We start from the raw sequence: 24,026 nt of genomic DNA, 5'->3' as shown, positions 1-24,026 counted from the left end.
ACCGGAGGAAACCCATGCAAACACAGGGAGAAAGTGTAAATTCCACACATTTACTCGAGGCAGAATTGAACCCGGTCCCTGGAGCTGTGAGGCAGCAGTGCTAACCACTGTGCCACCATGCTACCCTGGGCCTCTTCTTACTATTCAGGACCGGGAATGGTAATGGTAAAGTGTGGAATATTAAGAATGGCAAAAGGATGCAACCCATGGTTGCATATGGTTAACGTCAGCTCTCACAGGCTGAGTTACCATCGGTGATGTAAAACTAATTTAGAGCTGATCTTCACATTCCATAATGCACTAATGCCTTGCTGCATCCTCTTCTTAGCAATTCATGATTTCAATGTTTAGTTTTGTTCGTTGGAAGATCCAAAAACCCGCATTTCACTGTCCTCATCTTCTCCCACTTCCAAAAAATGAAGGTGGGCTACAAGCAAACTGAACTTTTAAGTAAGAGCTCAGGTTTTGGCAAAAGTTGGTATCATGACCGGTACAGGCTTGGATGGCTGAAGAGCCTGTCCTGTGCTATATTGTTCTTTGTTCTTTGAATGTATTGATTGTAGTTTTCCAATATGGCCTTTATAATATTCACAAGGTGTGCAATAACCTAATTAAGTTTGCTTTTAGCATCGACTGCAGCAGTAATTCCAGATTTGCCCAATGTAATATCCCACACGGGACTTACAGCGGGGGGTATGATTATCTTCCTCATGGCCCTTGCGGAGTATGAGCTCCCTTGCCAAGGGGCAGGGGAACTCTATTAACCATTGTATAAAAGGTCGGCCAGTAAGGTACCGATCAGAGAGAAAGAACACAGGTAGTTTACATGTCGCTATTGTGAATAAATCAAAGTTCTTTATTTTACTTGGTGTGGAAACCCAGTATCCTTATGAAAGTCAGTGCTGGAATGTTTGCTCAAACTGCCACTTCATGTTAAGAAGAAAACATGCTCTACATTTCTGTGTAATACCAGCAAAGGGAAAACATGCACAGGACATTCACAACTATTAGTTGCTGTATATCTTTGCTTTGATAGATAAACTTACTTCATCTTTAACCAGCTCTTCTCATTGTTTATAAAATAGTGCAAAATGTGCACCGTTATGTGGTGGATAAGCTAAATAAAAATGTGTTTATCGCTCAGTTATATTCACTTTCGTTGATGAACATATCATATTTCCTGAAACGTGTAAAATGAGCTGAACAATGATATAGGAATTGGTTAAGATTAGTTGTCTCAATTCTGACAGAAACTGAAACATTACATAGAGGGACTTGGAAATGTTAGCTGTCAAACAGTACAAATATTACTGTACTTAGGAAAATGTCACTGGTTAATCTATATTAACAAGAGCACATGCAAATGAACAGACCTTCCAAGGGGGCATAAACCAAGTCATTTGCATCTGTGGCTTCTATCAAAGTTGCAAAGGTTAAGAACGTTTATTCGTATTTTGAGAGCCTAGCTACATCTACCAGGGGATGGTCATACCCTCCAAGGTAGATGCCATGGGAGATGGTGTCACACAGACTGAAAGCGGCTCCTCCATATTTGTAGCCATGATGCTGAAACTCCCTGGAAGGTCTTGAAATACTTCATTTAGCTGCGTGTGTTAAGCAAACGGTTTTCATCTCCAAGCTGGGTTTACAAAGTTCATACCTCCATCTTCCTCAGTCGAGCTGGGAGAGTGGCTCACCCTAGGGCTTTCCTGCCACCGTTACCTGCTTTCTGTTTCACCACCAGAAAACGCCACAAATACATTCTGTAACCCAGCCAGGATTTTAGTCTCTGCACTTGTGATTGGGAAACGTGATTCCTCAGAGGAATTCACCTTGTCTGAGGTGAGTTTTTTCTGTGGGCTTCGGCTCCAGTGAAGGACGTGGAGGAAAGATAAAAGGACAAGAGTTTAGATAACACTGAGAGACTGGACACTAGCAGCTGACAGGCATCACGATGCATCTTGATGTAGTGTGTGTTTTCAAAGTTCAGCAAGGTATGTCAATTCAGTGAAGCCTTGACCGCAACAACTCTTATTTTATCTGCTCTCAAAGTATAATTGATTTCCAGTGCTTTCTGCTCCAGCTCAAGAAAGGTTCATGGTGTTACTAGTAGTTTTACTCCTCTCCGTGGTATTAATTAATAAGGGGATCAGAGGTTATGGGCAGAAGGCAGGAGAATGGGGATGAGAACAATATCAGCCATGATTGAATGGCGGAACAGATATGATGGGACGAGTGGCCGAATTCTGGTCCTATCCCTTATGGTCTTTTGTGATGACTTATTCTACAGTGAGAGGACAATTATTAGTGGGTAGTGTCCAAGAGGGCGAATGCAGATGTGCGGGACTTCTGTTTGGTGTGAAGATGCTGAGAGTGAAATAAAATAAAATGGAATCCAGATAATGATGTTTAAATGGAATACCCATTTCTGGAATGTGCAGTGAGGAAGTTGCCATGAGAAGAGTTTCTGATTGTACAAAATATATCGAGTGAGTAAAGAGTGCTGCTAGTGCCAGTGCTAGATAGAGGTGAGTATGTGTTTGCAATGACTATGACCTTGGACAGAGTGGTGTGGGATGTTGTAGATGGGAGAGAATTGTTGATGGTGATGTGGAGGAAGCCAAGCCTGTTTTATTGACAGAGTTGCCAGTTTTGTCAGCATTGCATCCAGGGCCAGATGTTCCCGAAGCTGACAATCTCCATTGTTCTCTCCATGCCAGGTGCATTTGATGTTTTGGGATGTTTTCACCCACTAGCGGGAAAGGAAAATTCCCTCTTCTTTTCTGTAAAACCTCCAGAGAGGTTACTCAGGCCTGGGGGTTTGCTGCAACTTTCAGCATTTTCTCCCTCCACTCCTCCAACGTGCAATCTTCCAGGAAGAGATGCAACACTGTCGCCCTCAGACTGGCCTGCTTGAAAAGTGGATAGGGTTCCTCATGATGCCAGTCAATCAGTGGGGACACCCACCTCAGTGATCATAATGAGACTTGGGTGTTAAAATTCCCTTTCTGATACTATTTCACCAGCCACCCATTCAAAGTTAAAATTGGGATAATTGTCTGAGTACTTCCTCCATCTGTGATGTGTAACTAGTGAACATAATTTGATAATAAATGGTAGGGAGTGCATAAGGGAATCTCCTTTCGCTGGCTCAGGTCCATGTCAACAGAACTGGCTCAGAGTCAAAACTCTTATCCCTTTTGTACTTTTTAAAAACAGTCTGTTTGCTTTAAATACATTGTTGTAGAATTCCTGGATTAATGTTTTCTAACATGAACAATGAGCCGTGGCAGTGTGTTGTGGCCTTGTGGTAAAGAGCCATATGTAGCAGAGCAATGTTCAGATAACAATGCCAATGTGACAGACTCAGGTTTACAGCTTTTCTCAGCATGTCTGCTCATGATCTTTCAATTATTGTTGAATTATAGAATGATAAAGCACAGAAGGAATCTATTCAGTTCACCACGCCTGTTGTGACAGTTGTGTAAAGTTATCCATCTAGCGCCAATTTCCTCTTTCCCAATAGCCCTGGAAAATTTCCGTCTTCCAAGTATTCATCTCATTCCCTTTTGAAAATTATTGGATTACTGAGGACTATTGAAACTGTTTCCATTTTCAGGGAGTTTGAATGAATGTGTTCTGCATCTTTTCAAGGTCTCAACATCCTTCTTAAAGTGCAGTGCCAGGCGGCACGATGGCGCAATGGTTAGCACTGCTGCCTTACCTTGATTGACACAAGGGCAAGTGCCAACATCTTCCCTCTGCAGATTCTAAAAGACATGTATCTACAGACTTGGAAGGTCATGGCAAAGCCTACTACTGTGCTTTTACGGTTCACTAATTTCATGTGCAGGGGTCCGTAGTCCTGGATGGCAAGTGTAGGCAATCCTCCTGGATGCCACAAATGTTATACACTGTGACACGAGAGGCCCAGCAAATGTAGGTCAGCCGGCATCCTGTGAATTTGCACTCGTCACAATCCAAGGAATTAGTCAGAAATCACATGGCAGATCAACTTCAGAAATTACTCCTATCAGGGCAGCATGGTGGCACAGTGGTTAGCATTGATGCCTACGGCGCTGAGGACCCGGGTTCGAATCCGGGCCCTGGGTCACTGTCTGTGTGCCGTTTGCACATTCTCCCCGTGTCTGCGTGGGTTTCACCCCCACAACCCAAAAGATGTGCAGGGTAGGCGGATTGGTCACGCTAAATTGCCCCTTAATTGGAAAAAATAATTGGGTACTCTAAATTTATTATTTTTATAAAAGAAATTACTCCTATCACCTCAGTTCATGACCTAATATCAAAATATCCAACATCAAAATATCCAAAATATTTTGATAAGATTGACAGTGTCAAGGCGGCTACAACATTACGCTTTCAGGCGAATGCAAGTCAACCAACTGATCTGGTACATTTTGCATAACACGAGTTTAAAAGAAGAAATGGCGAAAGATTTCACACTTTAGAAAATGTCATTGATTCAATTCAGCGCGCCCTTGAACACATGCAACAATTTTGGCCTTACCAGGACGAGATAGGCATCTCCTGGGGAGCCATTTTTAAGGACTGACAGCTCAGCTTTGCAACCTGACATTCTTCAATAACTTCATCACTCAAACATGGGCATTGATCAGATGGGAAGACTTGCAAAAAAGACATTCCACTGGCTGGTTGAGAACAATGGCATTGAAGTGATAGTCAAGAAGTGTGAGGCAAGTCAAGAACATACGCCCAGTCAGCACAAAGAACCATTGATTCCACATGAAGTTTCGATCCATCTTTCATCTCAAATCACTGCAACCGCTTTCATGTCCATGGCACAGATTTCCTTATAATTGACGATTACTTTACCAATTACCCCATTATTCGACAATTGTGCAATATGTCAAGCACAATTGTCACAAACACTCTAAGTGTTATTTTCAGTTTATTTGGTGTGGCGAGAGAGATCATTACGGATAATGGTCCGCAATTTATCGGTTTGCCGTTTCAGGATATGTATGAGAAGTTGAATATCAATCACACTACTTCTTCTCCTCATTACACTAGATCTAATGGCCCAGCGGAGCAAATTAATCACATAGTGATATCCCAGTTCTCAAATATAGACAGACCCAGCAAGATCTATATGTTACAATGTTACATCTGAGAGTGAAACCTTTAATCACAACTATTTCATCTCAGGCAGAGCTAATGTTTGGCAGACCAGTGTGGACAATTTACCTACTCTCACCCATTCAACGCTATTAGAAACTATAGAGCAAGTTTTAAAACTGAAAGAGAAGATCACCAACATGCACAATAAAAATGCGAGTACAGAATTGCTTACTGTATGACATGTTCACATCCAAACCCCCAAAGAAGGTACGTGGCAACTAATTGAGTGACAAAGATTTGTTTGGAACAAAGATCCTATGAAGTCAGTACACACAAAGGCGCAACGGTGAGATGTAACCAAGGACAAATCATATTAATTCCACCATACAGCCACTTGCCTCGAGGCCTAGATACCAAATGCAACCAGGAACAACATTCTCTAGAATGAGAACCCCACAGATCAATGTGAGGCATTTAGAAAGCCTTCAAACACAGTTACCATTACAAGATCTGGGCATACCAGCGGATTACGTTTATGTCTTAGACACCCATAGATTCATTAGTTCTGTATATTTATCAAATTCCCATACCGGCCTCTCGAACAGGCGCTGCAATGTGACAACTAGCGGCTTTTCACAGCAACTTCATTTAAAGCCTATTTGTGACAATAAACGATTATAATTATATTATTAAATGGTAATTAAACATGAATATGTACTGTAAATAGTTATACATTTTTGGAAGGGGGGGAGTATCTTTAAAGAAAAGAGGATGTTGTAATATCCCTTCAAGGGAGAGCAGCTTGTCATCAGCAGAAGGGAAGTGTGTCCTGTGATCCAGTCTCCATTTCACTCTGGCCTGTGAGCAGAACACAGCACACACAACTCTGCTGATCTTCAAATATTCCATTGTGTACATGTGTTCTCATGTGCCTAGTTTAAATAAATGAACCTACAACATGTTTACCCAATCCCTGTTGAGTGATTGGTGCGTATAAAAACACAACAGTCTTGTGGAGTTAGTTACATGGTCGAAGCTGAGATGTCCTCCGAATATTGAATTAAGTGCAACATTCAAAAGGTTAAATTACACATTTTGAGGTAAACAGATCGTTGCATGTTCTGGTCAGTGTTTGTTATTTCTGTTCAGTTAATCTTTGTTAACAAGAATTTCATCACCTCTGTAATTTCTTTATTGAGTCAACTCTGGAAGATATTTTTTCCATTAGTCTGACAGGATTTAAAGTAGAATGCCTTATATATTTCCTAATGAGAGCACTGAAATGATTTTTTTCTATAGTTTCTGTCTATTTGAACTTTGGTACTTTCTGTGCCTTGAGGAAAAATCTCATTATTGATTGTTATTTCTTCTTTTCCTACTGACTAGGTTTTTAAAACTATTTCCAGTGAAGAAGTTGTTCAAGGTCAGGGGAATCGGAGACTGATCAATTTTACGCTGTCAGGTACGATTACTTTTAAAATGCACCCATCTCTAATCTTCAACATCAAAGCAATGATTATCTTTGTAGGGTTTTTTGTTTCAACTAAGCTGCACAAAGGCATTACTTAGAATAAGCTACAATTAACTATACACAGTAAAATACTGCTTGTTTTGTTTTACTAGCCCCCCCGCCACCCCAAACATAAGGGTTTTAAAATAGCTTGTCTTTGACACCCTTTCTTACATTCTAGTAATATGTGTCATCGTTCTTGAAATGTAAAAATAATACAAAAAGGGTGTTCGCTCTACCAGTTACAAACTAGTAGTAATTGTGAACTCAGCCCAGTTTTCAAGTTTAACTCATGTCAGTAATAGTAAGAAAAATATAGTTACTTGATTCCACTCCTGTTTCTGATTGTTGCAACTTGAAAAATGAACTAAATTATTTTGTGTAAATTGCACAATTTATTGTGAGGAAGATGTTAAGGGAAAGTAAGTTGTTTTTAACCTACTCAGAACTGGTCATCCATGAGCAAAGATAATTTACAGAGTGAAAAAAACAATGTATGTGTGGCCATAGAAAACATCTGACTTTCAAGGAATAGCAGCTTGGCATCACCAGAAGGGAAGTGTGCCATGTGACCGTACTGTAGCCTGTGAATAGATCTTCGGCAGAGTTATCCCGATCTCCCACCATGCCTTTGACAAAACATCCAGCATAGCAGCAGAAATGGTTGGTTCTGTTATTTATCCAGACCTTCTATCATGGTGAGGTTGGAGGTCCGGAGAAGTTGATGGGAATTCCATGTATCAGTTATTACAGTCCAAATGTAGATTTTGATTAAATGTTGCAGTATTAGACTAGAACTTGAAATTCTTTCATCTGGCTCACTCCTTCTCCACCTCTGTAACACCATCCAATTGAGTGGTAAACAAATCATAACCTAATTACAACGAGGAAGGCATTCAGCTAATTTGACACATTTAACATAGAATAATATCCCAAAGCATTTCACATTTGTCTAATAAAGAAAATAGAACCAAACATAGAACATAGAACAGTACAGCATAGAACAGGCCCTTCGGCCCTCGATGTTGTGCCGAGCAATGATCACCCTACTTAAACCCACGTAACCCGTATACCCGTAATCCAACAATCCCCCCATTAACCTTAAACTACGGGCAATTTAGCATGGCCAATCTACCTAACCCGCACATCTTTGGACTGTGGGAGGAAACCGGAGCACCCTGAGGAAACCCACGCACACACAGGGAGGACGTGCAGACTCCACACAGACAGTGACCCAGCCGGGAATCGAACCTGGGACCCTGGAGCTGTGAAGCATTGATGCTAACCACCATGCTACCGTGAGGCCCCAAGGGGCCTAAGCAGGAACATTTGGAGGGGGGTGATTAAATCTTGGACAAAGAGGTTGGCTACCAAAGAGATTTTAAAGGAGAAGAAGGAGGTGGAGACAAGCATGAATTATTGAATATGGGACTGAGATTTATGAAGCATGAATCACCCATACTGACGAAAGGACAGGGAGTTGCATCAAGAGGTTTCAGTTAGAGAAACAGAGTTAAGGAGTTCAGAGAGAGCATAAATAAAAGGAGAGCTGCAGACACTTACTGTAACTCTGACCATTGTGGACCACACCGGTGTCCACCAGCTCCCACTTCCTACTGCTGCAACATATTACCGGTTGGGATTGCCATTGACCGGCTGGCGTAACAGAGCATTCTGCCGGCATGGTGAGGCAGAAATGTGGCGCGGCGGGACGGAGAATCCAGCCCATGGTGTCTGGATATGGACCTCAACTGTTGCAATGTACAGGGCTATGGACTAAAGACTGGAAAATGGGCTCAGGCTGGGTGGCTCCTTTTTCCACTGGCACAGATATGATGGACCAAGTGGTCTCTTTCTGTGCCATAAACGTTCGATGATTCCATGATTCTACCAGTTGTTAATGTTATGTTAATTTCATTGGTAAGGTTGAAGATCAATAGGTGGTGCATGCAGCAGTTCCATGCAACCATAGATGAAGATAGTTCATGGACTCCTGGGCTACTGGAGATTTGTTACAGCCCAGTGGAGTCTGTGCTGTATGCTTATGTAGAATATACAAGGTTGCAGCCTCTTTTTCACTATCTGAAGGGGCTACTCCTCAAGGTTTGGTGCACTTCAGCCCCACGGTACTGGCTTTTGGTTACCAGGTATGTGGGGGCAAGTGAGGGTTGTGGGGGCAGCGAGGATGGAGGCGGATCTCCTTGTAAGTCTGCTACTGGGCTTGATGAAGGTGGCAATTAATTGCTCTGGCGAATGTACAAAAGGTGTGGAGCTGGGTCAGAGGGCTTGATTCCCAGTTGGTGAGAATGGAGGAGAGTTTGTGCAAGGGGTCAGGATTGAAAGCACTAGCAACAGCGCGGCTCCCAATGGCCCCGGGGAAATACTCAGGGAGTTCGTAAATAATAGCTTCATTGAGAATTTGGAGGCAGTTTTGACAACACTTTGTGTTGGGGGCAGGATCACGGGAAATGCCGATTTGGGGGAACCACAGATTTGAGCCAGGGAAGTGGGGTGGAAATTTTCGGAAATGGGAGGAGAATGGGATTAAGACATGAAAAGATTTGTTTCTTAGGGGTCGGTTTGCAGGATTGAAGGAGCTGGAATCGAAGTATGGGCTGGAGGAGTGTGATGTTGTACGAAATAAGTAATGGCATGATGGGAAAAGCTGGTCAACTACGTGGTACAATGTAAGAAAAGCTGACTTCGCCGGACCCAAAGCCTGAATAAAATCAGAGAAAGTCAAGCTCTTCCGAAATGCCTGAGCTCCGCAAATTCTGATAAGACTAACTCGTCATAACCCAAGGCAGTCTAAATACGACAAGATAAGGTCAGGAAGGAACAAGTCTCCTCTGACTTTTTAATATTCCAACAAAGGACAAAATAATGGTATGAGTGATGAGACAAAGAGTCCTGGAAGGTCAGCAAAGTGATGCTTGTTTTATGATATTGCTTATGTTTGTACTTCTGATCAAATTCCTGACTAAGCTATAGTCACGTAATCCTGATTCTGATAAATACTGTGCTAATTTTCTGTGAAAGCGCGAACTTGAGTAGGAATCAGCAGTTGTAGTAACTGCTCTCTGACCTCAACTTTCACCCAAAACTGCATGCAGTCTGTTCGTAAATAAAGTCTTGTTATTTTTCCGTAACAACGTTGTTGAATCTTTCTACCACAGTCCAGAAGCGGGAAAAATATTGACTACTACAGGAGAGGGAAATGTTTAGATACATGGAGGTTCGAGATTTTGCCAGAAAGGAGACAGAGCTTCCCAGTGGAGCCGGCTACCATATTGCTGGAGGAGGTGCTGATGACAGGGGGACTGGAGAAGGGGGTAGTGTCAGCAGCTTACGGAGCTATTTTGGAAGAGGAGAAGGTACCATTGGAAGGGATCAAAGCAAAGTGGGAGGAAGAGTTGGGAGAGGATATGGAGGAGAGGTTCTGATGTGAGGTGCTCCGGAGAGTGAACGCCTCCACCTCGTGTGCGAGGGTTGGGCTGATACAGCTGAAGGTGGTGTATAGAGAGCACCTTACAAGGGCGAAGATGAGCCGATTCTTTGAAGGAGTAGAAGATGTGTGTGAACCTTGCGGGGTGGGGGGGAGGGGTTCTCAATCACTTTCATATGTTTTGGTCCTGTCCAAAGAACAAAGAACAAAGAAAATTACAGCACAGGAACGGGTCCTTCGGCCCTCCCAGCCTGCACCGATCCAGATCCTTTATCTAAACCTGTCTCCTATTTTCCAAGGTCTACTTCCCTCTGTTCCCGCCCATTCATACACCTGTCCAGATGCGTGTAAAATTATGCTATCGTGCCCGCCTCTACCACCTCCACTGGTAAAGCGTTCTAGGCACCCACCATCCTCTGCATAAAAAACTTTCCACGCACATCTCCCTTAAACTTTCCCCCTCTCACCTTGAAATCGTGACCCCTTGTAATTGACACCCCCACTCTTGGGAAAAGCTTGTTGCTGTCCACCCTGTCCATACCTCTCATAATTTTGTAGGCCTCAATCAGGCCCCCCTCAACCTCCGTCTTTCCAACGAAAATAATCCTAATCTACTCAAACTTTCTTCATAGCTAGCACCCTCCATACCAGGCAACATCCTGGTGAACCTCCTCTGCACCCTCTCCAAGGCATCCACATCCTTCTGGTAATGTGGCAACCAGAACTGCACGCAGTATTCCAAATGTGGCCTAACCAAAGTCCTATACAACTGTAACATGACCTGCCAACTCTTGTACTCAATACCCCGTCCGATGAAGGCAAGCATGCTGTATGCCTTCTTGACCACTCTATCAACCTGCGTTGCCACCTTCAGGGTACAATGGACCTGAACTCCCAGATCTCTCTGCACATCAATTTTCCCCAAGACCCTTCCATTGACCATATAGTCCGCTCTTGAATTTGATCTTCCAAAATGCATCACCTCGCATTTGCCTGGATTGAACTCCATCTGCCATTTCTCTGCCCAACTCTCCAATCTATCTATATTTTGTTGTATTCTCTGACAGTCCTCCTCGCTATCTGCAACTCCACCAATCTTAGTATCATCTGCAAACTTGCTAATCAGACCGCCTATACCTTCCTCCAGGTCATTTATGTAGATCACAAACAGCAGTGGTCCGAGCATGGATCCCTGTGGAACACCACTAGTCACCCTTCTCCATTTTGAGACACTCCCTTCCACCACTACTCTCTGTCTCCTGTTGCCCAGCCAGTTCTTTATCCATCTAGCTAGTACACCCTGAACCCCATACGACTTCACTTTTTCCATCAACCGGCCATGGGAAACCTTATCAAACGCCTTACTAAAGTCCATGTATACAACATCTACAGCCCTTCCCTCATCAATTAACTTTGTCACTTCCTCAAAGAATTCTATTAGGTTTGTAAGACATGACCTTCCCTGCACAAAACCATGCTGCCTATCACTGATAAGTCTATTTTCTTCCAGATGTGAATAGATCCTATCATCAGTATCTTCTCCAACAGTTTGCCTACCACTGACGTCAAGCTCACAGGTCTATAATTCCCTGGATTATCCCTGTTACGCTTCTTAAACAAAGGGACAACATTAGGAATTCTCCAGTCCTCCGGGACCTCACCCATGCTCAAGGATGCTGCAAAAATATCTGTTAAGGCCCCAGCTATTTCGACCCTCGCTTCCCTCATTAATCTGGGATAGATCCCATCCGGTCCTGGGGACTTGTCCACCTTAATGTCTTTTAGAATACCCAAAACGTCCCCCTTCCGTATGACAACTTGACCGAGAGTATTTAGACATCCATTCCTAGCCTCAACATCCGTCTTGTCCCTCTCCTTTGTGAATACCGATGCAAAGTACTCATTAAGAATCTCACCCATTTCCTCTGAGTCCACGCATAAATTCCCTCTTTTGTCTTTAAGTGGGCCAATCCTTTCTCTAGTTACCCTCTTGCTCCTTACATACAAATAAAATGCTTTGGGATTTTCCTTAACCCTGTTAGCCAAAGATATTTCATGACCCCTTTGAGCCCTCTTTATTGCGCGTTTGAGATTCGTCCTACTTTCCCGATATTCCTCCAAAGCTTCATCAGTTTTGAGTTGCCTCGATCCTATGTATGCTTCCTTTTTCATCTTAGCTAGCCTCAAAATTTCACCCGTCATCCATGGTTCCCTAATCTTGCCATTTCTAGCTTTCATTTCCACAGGAATATGTCTGTCCTGCACTCTAATCAACCTTTCCTTAAAAGACTTCCACATTTCAAATGTGGATTTACCCTTAAACAGCTGCTCCCAATCCACATTCCCTCGCTCCTGCCGAATTTTGTCATACTCTGCCTTTCCCCAATTTAGTACTCTTCCTTTCGGACCCCTCTTGTCCTTGTCCATGAGTATTCTAAAACTTACGGAATTGTGATCGCTATTCCCAAAGTAATCACCGACTGAAACATCAACCACCTGGCCGGGATCATTCCCCAATACCAGGTCCAGTATGGCCCCTTCCCGAGTTGGACTATTTACATACTGCTCTAAAAAAACTCTCCTGGATGCTCCTTACAAACTCTGCTCCATCTACGCCTCCAACACTACACGAATCCCATTCAATGTTGGGGAGGTTAAAATCTCCCATCACAACCACCCTATTGCTCCTACATTTTTCTATAATCTGTCTGCATATTTGTACCTCTACTTCATGCTCGCTTTGGGAGACCTGTAGTAAAGTCCCAACAATGTTACTGCACCCTTCCTATTTCTCAGCTCCACCAAAGCTAGAGGATTACTGGAAGGAGGTTTTTAGGGTAATTTCTAAAGTGGTGCACGTGAAACTGGACCCGGGCCCCTGGGAGGCCATATTCGGGGTGTCAGACCAGCCAGGATTGGAAACGGGTGCGGAGGCAGATGTAGCCTTCGCCTTGTTGAACGCCCGAAGACGGATCCTGATGGTGTGGAGAGCAACCTCTCCACCCTGTGCCCTGGCGTGGCTGGGGGACTTGTTGGAATTCTTGACTCGCGAAAGTTAAGTTTGAACTGAGGGGAAGGATGTAGGGGTTCTAGTATTCATGGGCATTATTCATTATGGACTTTCAAGAACTGGATAACATCGAACATTAGTTGGGAGGGGGGAATGGGTGGGAGGGTTGGGGTGAGGGGGGGCTGTGTGTGTTAATGGTGACTATGGGTGATCCCTGATTCCTTTTTGTCATTTGTTTATGTAAACATGCGGGCTAATGTTTGGGGTTTGGTGGGAAGATGGGATTGTTGTTATTGATATGGGGATTGACATATTTGTTACTGATTATTGTTTATTGCTGGTGGGTGTACATTTGGGAGAAAATGTGAAAAAGGAGGAGATTAAAAATATATATTTTTAAAAATTGCTCCAGTCATCGTTTGGTCGAGGATGTCATCTGACCCGACTGTCTGTCCTTCTCCCTCAGTAGCTATGTTCATAGCCGGGTGTCCATGGAGCGGGAGCACGCAGTGTCCACTGGCATGTTTTTAAAAATATATAGATTTTATTAAAGATTTTAACGATAACACACACAATCCAAACTACAACACAACTCTGAAAGTGGTTCAAACATGGTACATTTGTCGTGCTAATAACACAAAAGAAAAGAGAAAAAGAAAAACAAGTGACAAAAGCTACATCCAACCCCCCCATAACCCCCTACTCCAAGAACCAAACCCTACCCTTGCCACCCCTAACCCCCCAGCAGCTGATGGCAACACTGGCACACACACTTGAGACATTCCATGACCGGTGGACATCGGGGGGGAGGGGGGGAGGGGGAGGGGTGGTGGTCCTGGAGCACATTGTTAGCCTTGGGAATGATACTTTACTTTGGCTAGCTATTTTTCCTTTGTTTTAGTTCCAGTGCCCTGTTAAGGGCTGTCAACCCTATTAATTCCTTTTTTATTGATTTATGGTTTTGTTCAAAAGAGCATATAAAAAGTGGTTTATAGATTGGCAGAGGTTTCAGCCCCTTTTTGATTATTTGAAGGGTCTGTCCCTCAACTTTTGGTTGCACTTCACAAGATGGCCGTTTAAGAGCCTTAATAGGCAAAAAGGTGGGTTTCCTGCCCGAGGCCCTGCCTGCCCCATTGTGAAATTGCGTCTGGGTTGGGGCTGCTGGGATCCCTTGGGAATCCTGTCCTTGCAACTCTATTCAATTTCCACCCACCCACCCCTCCCCTTTGCCTCAGAGCCCACCTTGGGGGGGGGGGCATAAAATTTTGCCCATTGTGTGCAGAGCAAAAATAAATGTAAAAACTGTAAAAAAGCATGTTTCAAGCAGACAGGATTCATGGGGATGGTCTCTCGTAGTCAACTTGGGGATAAAACATCTGCTGTTTCTGGTCACCTCCTAATATGATCTTAAATCAAATTAATAAATGTAGTTTTCACCTGTCCTTTTTCAGGATGCTATCTCCTTATATTCTTGTTCTTTAAATCAAGAAATAATGGGCAAGTAATATATTTAGATCCAATATACATTACCTTAATATGTGCTTGTACACACAGAAAAAATGGTTTGTCAAGTACTTCTCTAACAAACAGCACTCCTTAAGGCTTGTTTCAATATCCTGCAACCCTAAAATGCAATGAACTGTAAATTGACCATCAGGCTGATAAATCCACAGGGCCTGATAATGTACATCTCAGAGTACTCAAAGAGACTCTGGAAATAGTGGATGCATTGTTGGTCATCTGCCAGTTCCTGTAGATTGAAGGGTAGCTAATGTCACTCCAATATTTAAAAAGGGAGGTAGAGAAAAAACATGGGGCTGGATTCTCCATCAATGGGATCCTCCGCTTCCCTAGCAGTGCACTCAGGCCCGGATATTTCCTGACGGATTGGGGATTCCCGCTGCCGGCAGGGGCGCGCCACGCCAGAAAACCAGTGCGGTGGGACAGAAAATCCCGCCCATGGAATTATGGACCAGTATGCCTGATGCCAACAGTGGGAAAATTTTAGAATCAATTATCAAAGATTTTATAGCAGAGCACTTAGAAAACAGTGACAGGATCGGACAGAGTCAGGATGGATTTATGAAGGGGAAACTAGACTTGACAAACCTACTGGAATTCTTCGAGGATGTAACTAGTAGAATTGATGAGGGGGGGCCAGTGGATATAGCATATTTGGACTTTCAGGAGGCTTTTGACAAAATCCCGCATAAGAGATTAGTGTGTAAAATTAAAGCACATGGAATCAGCGATAGTGTATTGAGATGGAGAGAAAACTGGTTGGCAGACAGGAAACAAAGAGTAGGAATTCATGTTTTTCTTTTCAAATTGGTAGGCCGTGACTCGTGGAGTACTGCGGTAATCACTGCTGGGATCCCAGCTACTCACAATATATATTAATGACTTAAATGAGGGAACAAAACATAATATCTCCAAATTTGCAGATGACCACAAGTTGTGTGAGAGGGTGAGCTGTGAGGAGGTCCTTTAGTGTGATTTGGACAAGTTGAGTGAGTGGGCGAATAGCAGAAGCAGTAAAATTTGAATAAATGTGAGGTTATCCACTTTGGTAGCAAAAATGAGAAGGCAGGCTATTATTTGAATGGCCATAAATTAGGAGAGGGGAATGTGCAACGAGACCTGGGTGTCCTCATACACCAGTCACTGAAGGTAAGTGTGCAGGTACAGTAGATGGTAAAGAAGGCAAATGGTATGTTGGCCTTCATAGCGAGAGGATTCGAGTACAGGAGCAGGAATGTCTTGTTGCAATTATACAGGGCCTTGTTGAGGCCACACCTGGAGTATTGTGTGTAGTTTTGGTCTCGTTATCTGAGGAAGGATCTTCTTGCTCCAAAGGGAGTGCTGAAAAATGTTTACCAGACTGATTCTTTGGATAGCAGGAATGACGTAAGAGGAGAGATTGAATCAGTTAGGATTGTATTCACTGGAGTTCAGGAGAATGACGGGGCATATCATAGAAACCTAGAAAATTGTAACAGGGCTAGACAGGGTAGATGCAGGCAGGATATTCCCGAGGACAAGCAGTAGATCATTTAGGATAGAGATGAGGAGAAATTTCTTCACTCACAGAGCGGAATTCATTACAACAGGAAATAGTTGAGGTAAAATGTATGTTTTCAAGAAGCAGTTTGATGCACTATCAATTACGACGAGACGAGAGTAGAGAGTATTCGAGGCTTTATTAAGCAGAGATGTGTTTCCTTCTGCAGCTGCTGCCGAAATGACTGCCGCTCGGTGAGCACACACATTTATACTCCGCCTACTGGGCGGAGCCAGCAGGCAGAGATCTACCCCCGTACCTGTAGTACAGGAGCCTTACCGGATTACTTCTCATATACTTAATATATGCAAACAGTGGTGACAAAAGTGTCCAGCGGGGGTGGTGGAAAAACTATTTACATGTATGTGAGCATTTTTAAAGTGTACAGTTTGTGGCAAGTTCACAAATTTAGCCGGTCGAGTGCCTTGATCCTCCGTTGTGAGCGCCGCAGTCCTGGTGGCAATGCAGGCGCCGGCTTGGTCGTCAGTGACTCCGGGAGCGTGTAGTCCTCATCTTCATCCCCAGGTGGGACAAGGGGGGAGGGAGGGTGGGCTGGGGCAGTTGGGGGGAGGGGGAAACCAGCTAGTGCCAGGTCCCTGAGGGACACTGTGTCTTGGCGGCCGTCGGGGTACGCCATGTCGGCGTACTGCGGGTTTGCATGGAGTGGCTGTACCCTCATGACCAATGCGTCCGCCTTGTGGAGCCGCACGTGCTTGTGGAGGAGAACGGGTCCTGGAGCTGCCAGCCACGTTGGGAGTGAAACCCCGGAGGTGGACTTCCTGGGGAAGGCAAGGAGACGTCCATGGGGGAGTTGCATTAGTCGCAGTGGAAAGTAGCGATCGGATGGAGTGGCGGACATCGGGGAGCACCTCCTGCCAGTGGGAGACCGGGAGATGTTTAGACCGTAGGGCCAGCAGGATGGCCTTCCAGACCGTCCTGTTCTCCCTCTCCACCTGTCTGTTTCCCCCGGGGTTGTAGCTGGTCGTCCTGCTCGAGGCAATGCCCTTGCTGAGCAGGAATTGACGCAGCTCATCACTCATAAAGGAGGATCCCCAGTCGCTGTGAACGTAAGCAGGGAAACTGAACAGAGTGAAGATGGTATTGAGGGCTTTGATGACTGTGGAAGACGTCAACTCAGGGCATGGGCTGGTGACGGGGAATCTGCTGTATTCATCGACCATGTTAAGGAAGTACATGTTTCGGTCAGAGGAGGGGAGGGGCCCTTTGAAATCCATGCTGAGGCGTTCAAAGGAATGGGAGGCCTTCACCAGGTGCGCTCGGTCTGGCCGGTAGAAGTGCGGTTTGCACTCCGCGCAGACCTGGCAGTCTTTGGTGACCGCCTTGACTTCCGCAATGGAGTAGGGTAGGTTGCGGGCCTTTATGAAGTGAAAGAACCAGGTGACCCCTGGGTGACAGAGACCAACGTGTAGGTCCCGGAGTCGGTCCACTTGTGCCCTCAGGATAGGGCATCGGGGGGCTCGTTGAGCTTACCGGGTCGATACAAAATCTCATAATTGTATGTGGAGAGCTCGATCCTCCACCTCAAGATTTTATCATTTTTGATCTTGCCCCGCTGTCTGTTATTGAACATGAAGGCAACCGACCGTTGGTCAGTGAGGAGAGTGAATCTCCTGCCGGCCAGGTAATGCCTCCAATGCCGCACAGCTTCTATGATGGCTTGGGCCTCCTTTTCGACGGAGGCGTGCCGAATTTTGGAGGCATGGAGGGTGCGGGAAAAGAATGCCACGGGTCTGCCGGCCTGGTTGAGGGTGGCGGCCAGAGCGACGTCAAGATGCATCACTCTCGACTTGAAAGGGGAGCGTCTCGTCGACCGCGTGCATCGTGGCCTTGGCGATGTCGGCCTTGATACAGTTGAAGGATGGTGAGCCTCGGACGTCAGGGAGAGAACGGTGGAGTGAATGAGTAGGCGGGCCTTGTCCGCATATTTAGGGACCCACTGGGCATAGAATGAGAAGAACCACAGGCATCGTTTGAGGGCCTTAGGGCAGTGGGAGAGGGGGAGTTCCATGAGGGGGCGCATGCGGTCGGGGTCGGGCCCCAGAACTCCATTTTGCACCACATAGCCAAGGATGGCTAAGCGGTTGGTGCTGAACATGCCCTTCTCCTTGCTATACCTAAGATTCAGGAGTTTGGCGGTGTGGAAAAATTTGAAAAGGTTAGCGTCATGGTCCTGCTGCTCATGGCCGCAGATGGTGATGTTATCCAGGTACGGGAAGGTGGCCCGCAGTCTGCACCGGTCAACCATTTGATCCATCTCCCGTTGAAAGACCGAGACCCCCATTAGTAAAGCAGAAGGGAATCCTAAGGAAATGGTAAAGGCGGCCGTCTGCTTCGAACGCCTTGTGTATTGCCGGTCCGCCTTGCGGATGGGGAGCTGGTGGTAGGCAGATTTCATGTCCACTGTCGAGAAGACCCGATACTGTGCAATCTGATTGACCATATCAGATATGTGTGGTAGGGGATACGCGTCGAGCTGCGTGTACCAACTGATGGTCTGACTGTAGTCAACGACCATCCTGTGTTTCTCCCCAGTCTTTACCACTACCACTTGGGCTCTCCAAGGGCTGTTGCTGGCCTCAATGATGCCTTCCCGCAGTAGCCGCTGGACCTCAGACCTGATGAAGGTCCTGTCCTGGGCACTGTACCGTCTGCTCCTGGTGGTGACGGGTTTGCAATCTGGGCTGAGGTTTGCAAACAGAGAAGGTGGGTCGATCTTAAGGATCGTGAGGCCGCATACAGTAAGGGGTGGGAGGGGCCCGCCGAATTTCCCGAATTTCAGAGTTAGACTTTGGAGGTTGCACTGGAAGTCCAGGCCGAGTAGCAAGGCAGCGCAGAGCTTGGGGAGGATGTAGAGCCGGAGGTTGCTGAACTTTATGCCCTGGACGGTGAGGATGGTGGTGCAGTACCCCTGGATCTCCATGGAGTGAGATCCGGAGGCCAGGGAGATTTGTTGGGTAATGGGGTGTACCGTGACGGAGCAGAGCCTTACCATGGGCGGAATTCTCCGACCCCCCGCGGGGTCGGGGAATCGCCCGGGGCCAGTGTAAATCCCGCCCCCGCCGTGGCCGGAATTCTCCGCCACCCGGGAATCGGTGGGAGCGGGAATCACGCCCCGCTGACCGGAGTGCCCCCCACGCCGATCGGCGGACCCCCCGCGGCGATTCTCCGGCCCGCGATGGGCCGAAGTCCCACCGCTGACAGGCCTCTCCCGCCGGCGGGAATTGGAGCACCTCTGGTGCCAGCAGGATTGGCGGCGTGAGCTGGCCCCCGGGGTCCTGAGGGGGGCACGGGGTGATCGGACCCCGGGGTGTGCCCCCACAGTGGCCTGGCCCGTGATCGGGGCCCACCGATCGACGGGCGGGCCAGTGCCGTGGGGGCACTCTTTTTCTTCCGCCGCCGCCACGGCCTCCACCATGGCAGAGGCGGAAGAGACCCCCCCTACCGCACAGGCGCTAGAAGTGACGTCCCGTCGCGGCCGCTGACACACCGGCGCTTGCGCGGACCGGTGAAGGCCTTTCGGCCAGCCCTGACGCCGGGCGGCGGGCGCCAAAGGCCATTGGCACCGGTTTTGGCGCCAGTCGGCGTGGCGGAAACCACTCCGGCGCGGGCCTAGCCCCTAAAGGTGCAGAGAATTTTGCACCTTTGGGGAGGCCCGACGCCGGAGTGGTTGGCGCCACTCCGCTACGCCGGGACTCCCCGCCCCGCCGGGTAGGGGAGAATCCCGGCCCATATCAGGGTGGATGAAGCTCTCAGTGCTCCCGGAATCGCGAAGGCAAGGTGTCTTGTGGCCATCGACTTTCACCGTCGTTGTCGTGGTTGCAGGGTTGTGTGGCCTTTACTGGTCGAGCTTGATGTAGGCGAGCTGCGGCAGGTGTTGGTGGGCCCCGGGCTGGTTGGCGGCCGTTACGGGCGATGAGCGGCCCGATGAGGTGCCCGACGAGCAGTGACCCTGAGGCGCCGTCCAAAATGGCACCGAAGATGGCGGCCCCCATGGGGCGCACGTGGCAGGTGGCGTTAAAGATGGTGGCACCCACGGGCCACATGAGGTCTGATGGGGGGGGGGAAGATGGCACCGCCCACGGGCCACACGTGTCCTGATACGAGGAAGATGGCGGTGCCCACAGGACGCACGTGTACTTTTCCCAGCAGGCAGGGATCTACCCCTGTACCTGTAGTACAGGAGCCTTATTGTATTACTTCTCATACGAGAAAGATAGCGGCACCCAGGGGCCGCATGTGTGTTGCGGGGCGAAAATGTCGGCACCCACGGGTCGCACGTGTGGGGTTCAGGAACAATGGGCCTGGTTACAGCTGCGATCGACCGGGCCTGGCACACCGCAGCGAAATGTCTCTTCTTCCCGCAGGCCTTGCAGATTGCGCTCCGCGCCGGGCAGCGCTGTCGGTGGTGCTTTGTCTTCCCGCAGAAATAGCACTTGGGCCCCCCGGGGTTGGCTGGCTGCCACGCAGCGCAGGCTTGGGGTTGGCTGGGGGGGTCCACGATGTCCAGGAGGGGGGCGCTGAGCGGTCGGGTGTGTACTCTTGTACATTACGTGAGGCTACAGTTAATGAGGTCGCGAGTTTCTTCGTCGACGCGAGGTCGAGCGTACCCCCTTCTAAGAGGCGCTGGCGGATGTACGCCGACCCTATGCCCGTAACGAAAGTGTACCTGATTAGGAGTTCGGAATGTTCAACGGCCAAAACTGCCTGGCAATCGCAGTTCCTCATCAGGACGAGCAGGAAAGGAGGTGCCTGGTGTAGAATTTGTTGATCGGCCGTAGTATTAGTTCTCTTTCAGAAGCGCCATGGCCTCAACGTAATTGGGCGCGTCCCTTATAAGGGGAAAAATATCGGAGCTCAACCGTGTGTACAGAATCTGGAGTTTCTGTGCATCTGAGGGTTGTTCTATCGCTGATCCGATGTAGACTTCAAAGCAAGCTAGCCAGTGGGCGAAGGCCGACGTGGTGTTGTCTGCTTGAGGGTGCAGCTGCAGGCGATCTGGCTTGATGCGTAGGTCCATCGCTGTAAAATCTCTGCTTAATAAATTGATGCACTATCAATTACAACAAGACGAGAGTAGAGAGTAATCGAGGCTTTATTAAGCAGAGATGTGTAGCCTCCTGCAGCTGCTGCTGAAATGGCTGCAGCTCAGTGAGCACACACAGTTATACAGCACCTACTGGGCGGAGCCAGCAGGCAGGGATCTACCCCCGTACCTGTAGTACAGGAGCCTTATCGTATTACTTCTCATATATGTAATATATACAAACAGTGGTGACTACCACACAGTTAGATCCAGCTCTTAGGCTGTGGAGGGAAAATGGGATTAGGCGATGGAGTTGGATGATCTGCAATGATCATAATGAACGGCAGAGCATGCTCAAAGGGCTGAATGGTCTCCTCCTGCTCCTATTTTCTATGTTTCTAAATGTTACTCATGTTTCCAGTTCTCCAATGATGCTAATTTGAGAATGGTGGCTGTTCTGAATATTCTGACTGTATCTTCGACCTCACATATTTTGAAATTCACCACCGCTGACTCTGCTGTGTGGAAGTAAACTGAAGTAAAATTCTTGGGCAGATAGCATGTGTTTATTTATTTATTAATCTTTTTGTTTGCCATCATTAGGTTTTCAAGCTGTTGGTCTGAAGAAAGGGATGTTCTTTAACCCTGATCCTTACCTGAAGATTTCCATCCAGCCAGGCAAACACAGCATCTTCCCTGTTTTACCACACCATGGGCAAGAGAAACGCACTGGGATTATTTTTAACACCATCAACCCTGTCTGGCAGCGAGAGGTAGGTGAAGGGAGATACACATCAGAAGGTATAGGGGCTGCAGATAGGGCGGACACTCTGCATAAACAAAATAAACCATTCCATAAACAGAACCAAGATACTGGAACATTCGGTGATTCATTACAGTTTCAAGAAATGTCATGAGGCCACTTTGGAATTGTTTGCAGAAGAGAAGAGGAGACTGCTGAACAATATTATGAGTAATCCATCAGACACTCATAGCTCTTAGCAGTAAAAACATCAGCACTACCTTGTACTGTCATCTGATGATGACTAGATAACTCTTGCTTTCTCCATTATTGATAATACTGTCACTGACAGCATGAATGTTAGGGAATAGATGTTTTAGAAAGAAGTAATTCACTTGGAATATAGTGTTTGATTCTGGTCATCACACTGCCAGAAGGATGTGGAGGCTTTGTAGAGGGTGCAGAAGAGATTTGCCAGGATATTGCCTGGTATGGAGGGCATTCGCTATGAGGATAGGTTGGATAAACTCGGTTTGTTCTCACTGGAACAACGGAGGTTGAGGGGAAACCTGATAGAACGCTACAAAATTATGAGGCGCATGGACAGAATAGATAGCCAGAAGCTTTTCCCCCGAGTGGAAGAGTCAATAACTAGAGGACCTAGGTTTATGTGCGAGGGGCAAAGTTTAGAGGAGATGTGCGAGGGATGTATTTGACATAGAAGGTAATGGGAGCCTGGAACTCGCTGCTGAAGTAGGTAGTGGATGCAGGTGCAATAGTGATGTTTAGGGACCTCTTGACAAATACATGAATAGGATGGGAGTCGAGGGATGCAGACCCGGAAGTGTAGAAGGTTGTAGGTTAGACGGGAAGCATGGCCGGCGCAGACCTGGAGGGCTGAAGGGCCTCTTCATGTGCTGTACCTTTCTTTGTTCTTTGTTCTAATTGACCAAACCAGTCAGAAACACAGAGAAAAACTGCAGAAGCATGTGAATGTCAATGGAACTTCATGATTATATTACAGCTTCAAATAATGATGTTTTCCCAGTACTTTCTCTCAGTGATTGTGATTGGTTTAAGTTCTTTCCTCCATTTTGTCTCTTGATTTTCTATTATTCTTGAATGCTTTTTGTACTTTCTACCATGAAGACAGATGCTAAAGATTGGGGGAAGAAATGACGTGGTGGTATTGTCACTGGACTAATAATGCAGAGACCCAGAGTACATAGAACATAGAATAGTACAGCACAGGCCCTTCGGCCCATGATGTTGTGCCAACCATTTATCCTAATCTAATATCAACCTAACCTACACCCCTTCAATTTACTGCTGTCCATGTGCCTGTCTAAGAGTCACTTAAATGTCCCTAATGACTCTGACTCCACCACCTCTGCTGGCAGTGCATTCCACGCACCCACCACTCTCTGTGTAGAGAACCTACCTCTGACATCTCCCCTATACTTTCCTCCAATTACCTTAAAATTATGTCCCCGCGTAATAGTGATTTGCGCCCTGGGAAAATGTCTCTGGCTATCCACTCTATCCATGCCTCTCATCACGTTGTACACCTCTATCAAGTGACCTCTCTTCCTTCTTTGCTCCTATGAGAAAAACCCTAGATCCCTCAATCTTTCTTTATTACTCATGCCCTCCAGTCCAGGCAGCATCCTGGTAAATCTCCTCTGTACCCTCTCCAAAGCATCCTTCCTATAATGAAGCGACCAGAACTGGACACAATATTCTAAGTGTGGTCTAACCAGGGTGTATTAAAGCTGCAGCAAAACCTCTTGGCTCTTAAACTCAATCCCCCTGTTAATGAAAGCCAACACACCATACGCCTTCTTAACAATCCTGTCAAACTTGGTGGCAACTTTGAGGGATCTATGTACATGGACCCCAAGATCCCTCTGTTCCTACACACTTGAAATGGCTGTTTTATTGCTTTCCAACATGGCCATCTCATTTCACAAGCACTTTGTCTCCGGCTTTCGAGCTGTAGCACTAAATTTCATGTTTCATTTTGCATTGGCTTTTATTTGATCCTCCTGTTCTTGACCACATTCACGTACATGGTGATCATTGGTTCAATGGGATCACTCAAGGTGACCTGTGCA

General features: G+C 46.6%; 1 protein-coding gene across 1 annotated transcript in view; it reads left to right on the top strand.

The window, feature by feature from the left end:
• The window catches only part of LOC119966320 (E3 ubiquitin-protein ligase HECW1-like), a 664,661-nt gene that overhangs the window by 274,962 nt on the left and 365,673 nt on the right, over window positions 1-24,026 (top strand). Inside the window, 2 exon segments of the mRNA XM_038797802.1 lie at window positions 6,487-6,562; window positions 21,774-21,943. Of these exon segments, the coding sequence (XP_038653730.1) occupies window positions 6,487-6,562; window positions 21,774-21,943 (246 nt within the window).

The sequence above is a fragment of the Scyliorhinus canicula genome, chromosome 5, assembly GCF_902713615.1.
Source record: "Scyliorhinus canicula chromosome 5, sScyCan1.1, whole genome shotgun sequence".
NCBI lineage: Eukaryota > Metazoa > Chordata > Chondrichthyes > Carcharhiniformes > Scyliorhinidae > Scyliorhinus > Scyliorhinus canicula.
This window is presented reverse-complemented; position numbering and strand designations above follow the sequence as displayed.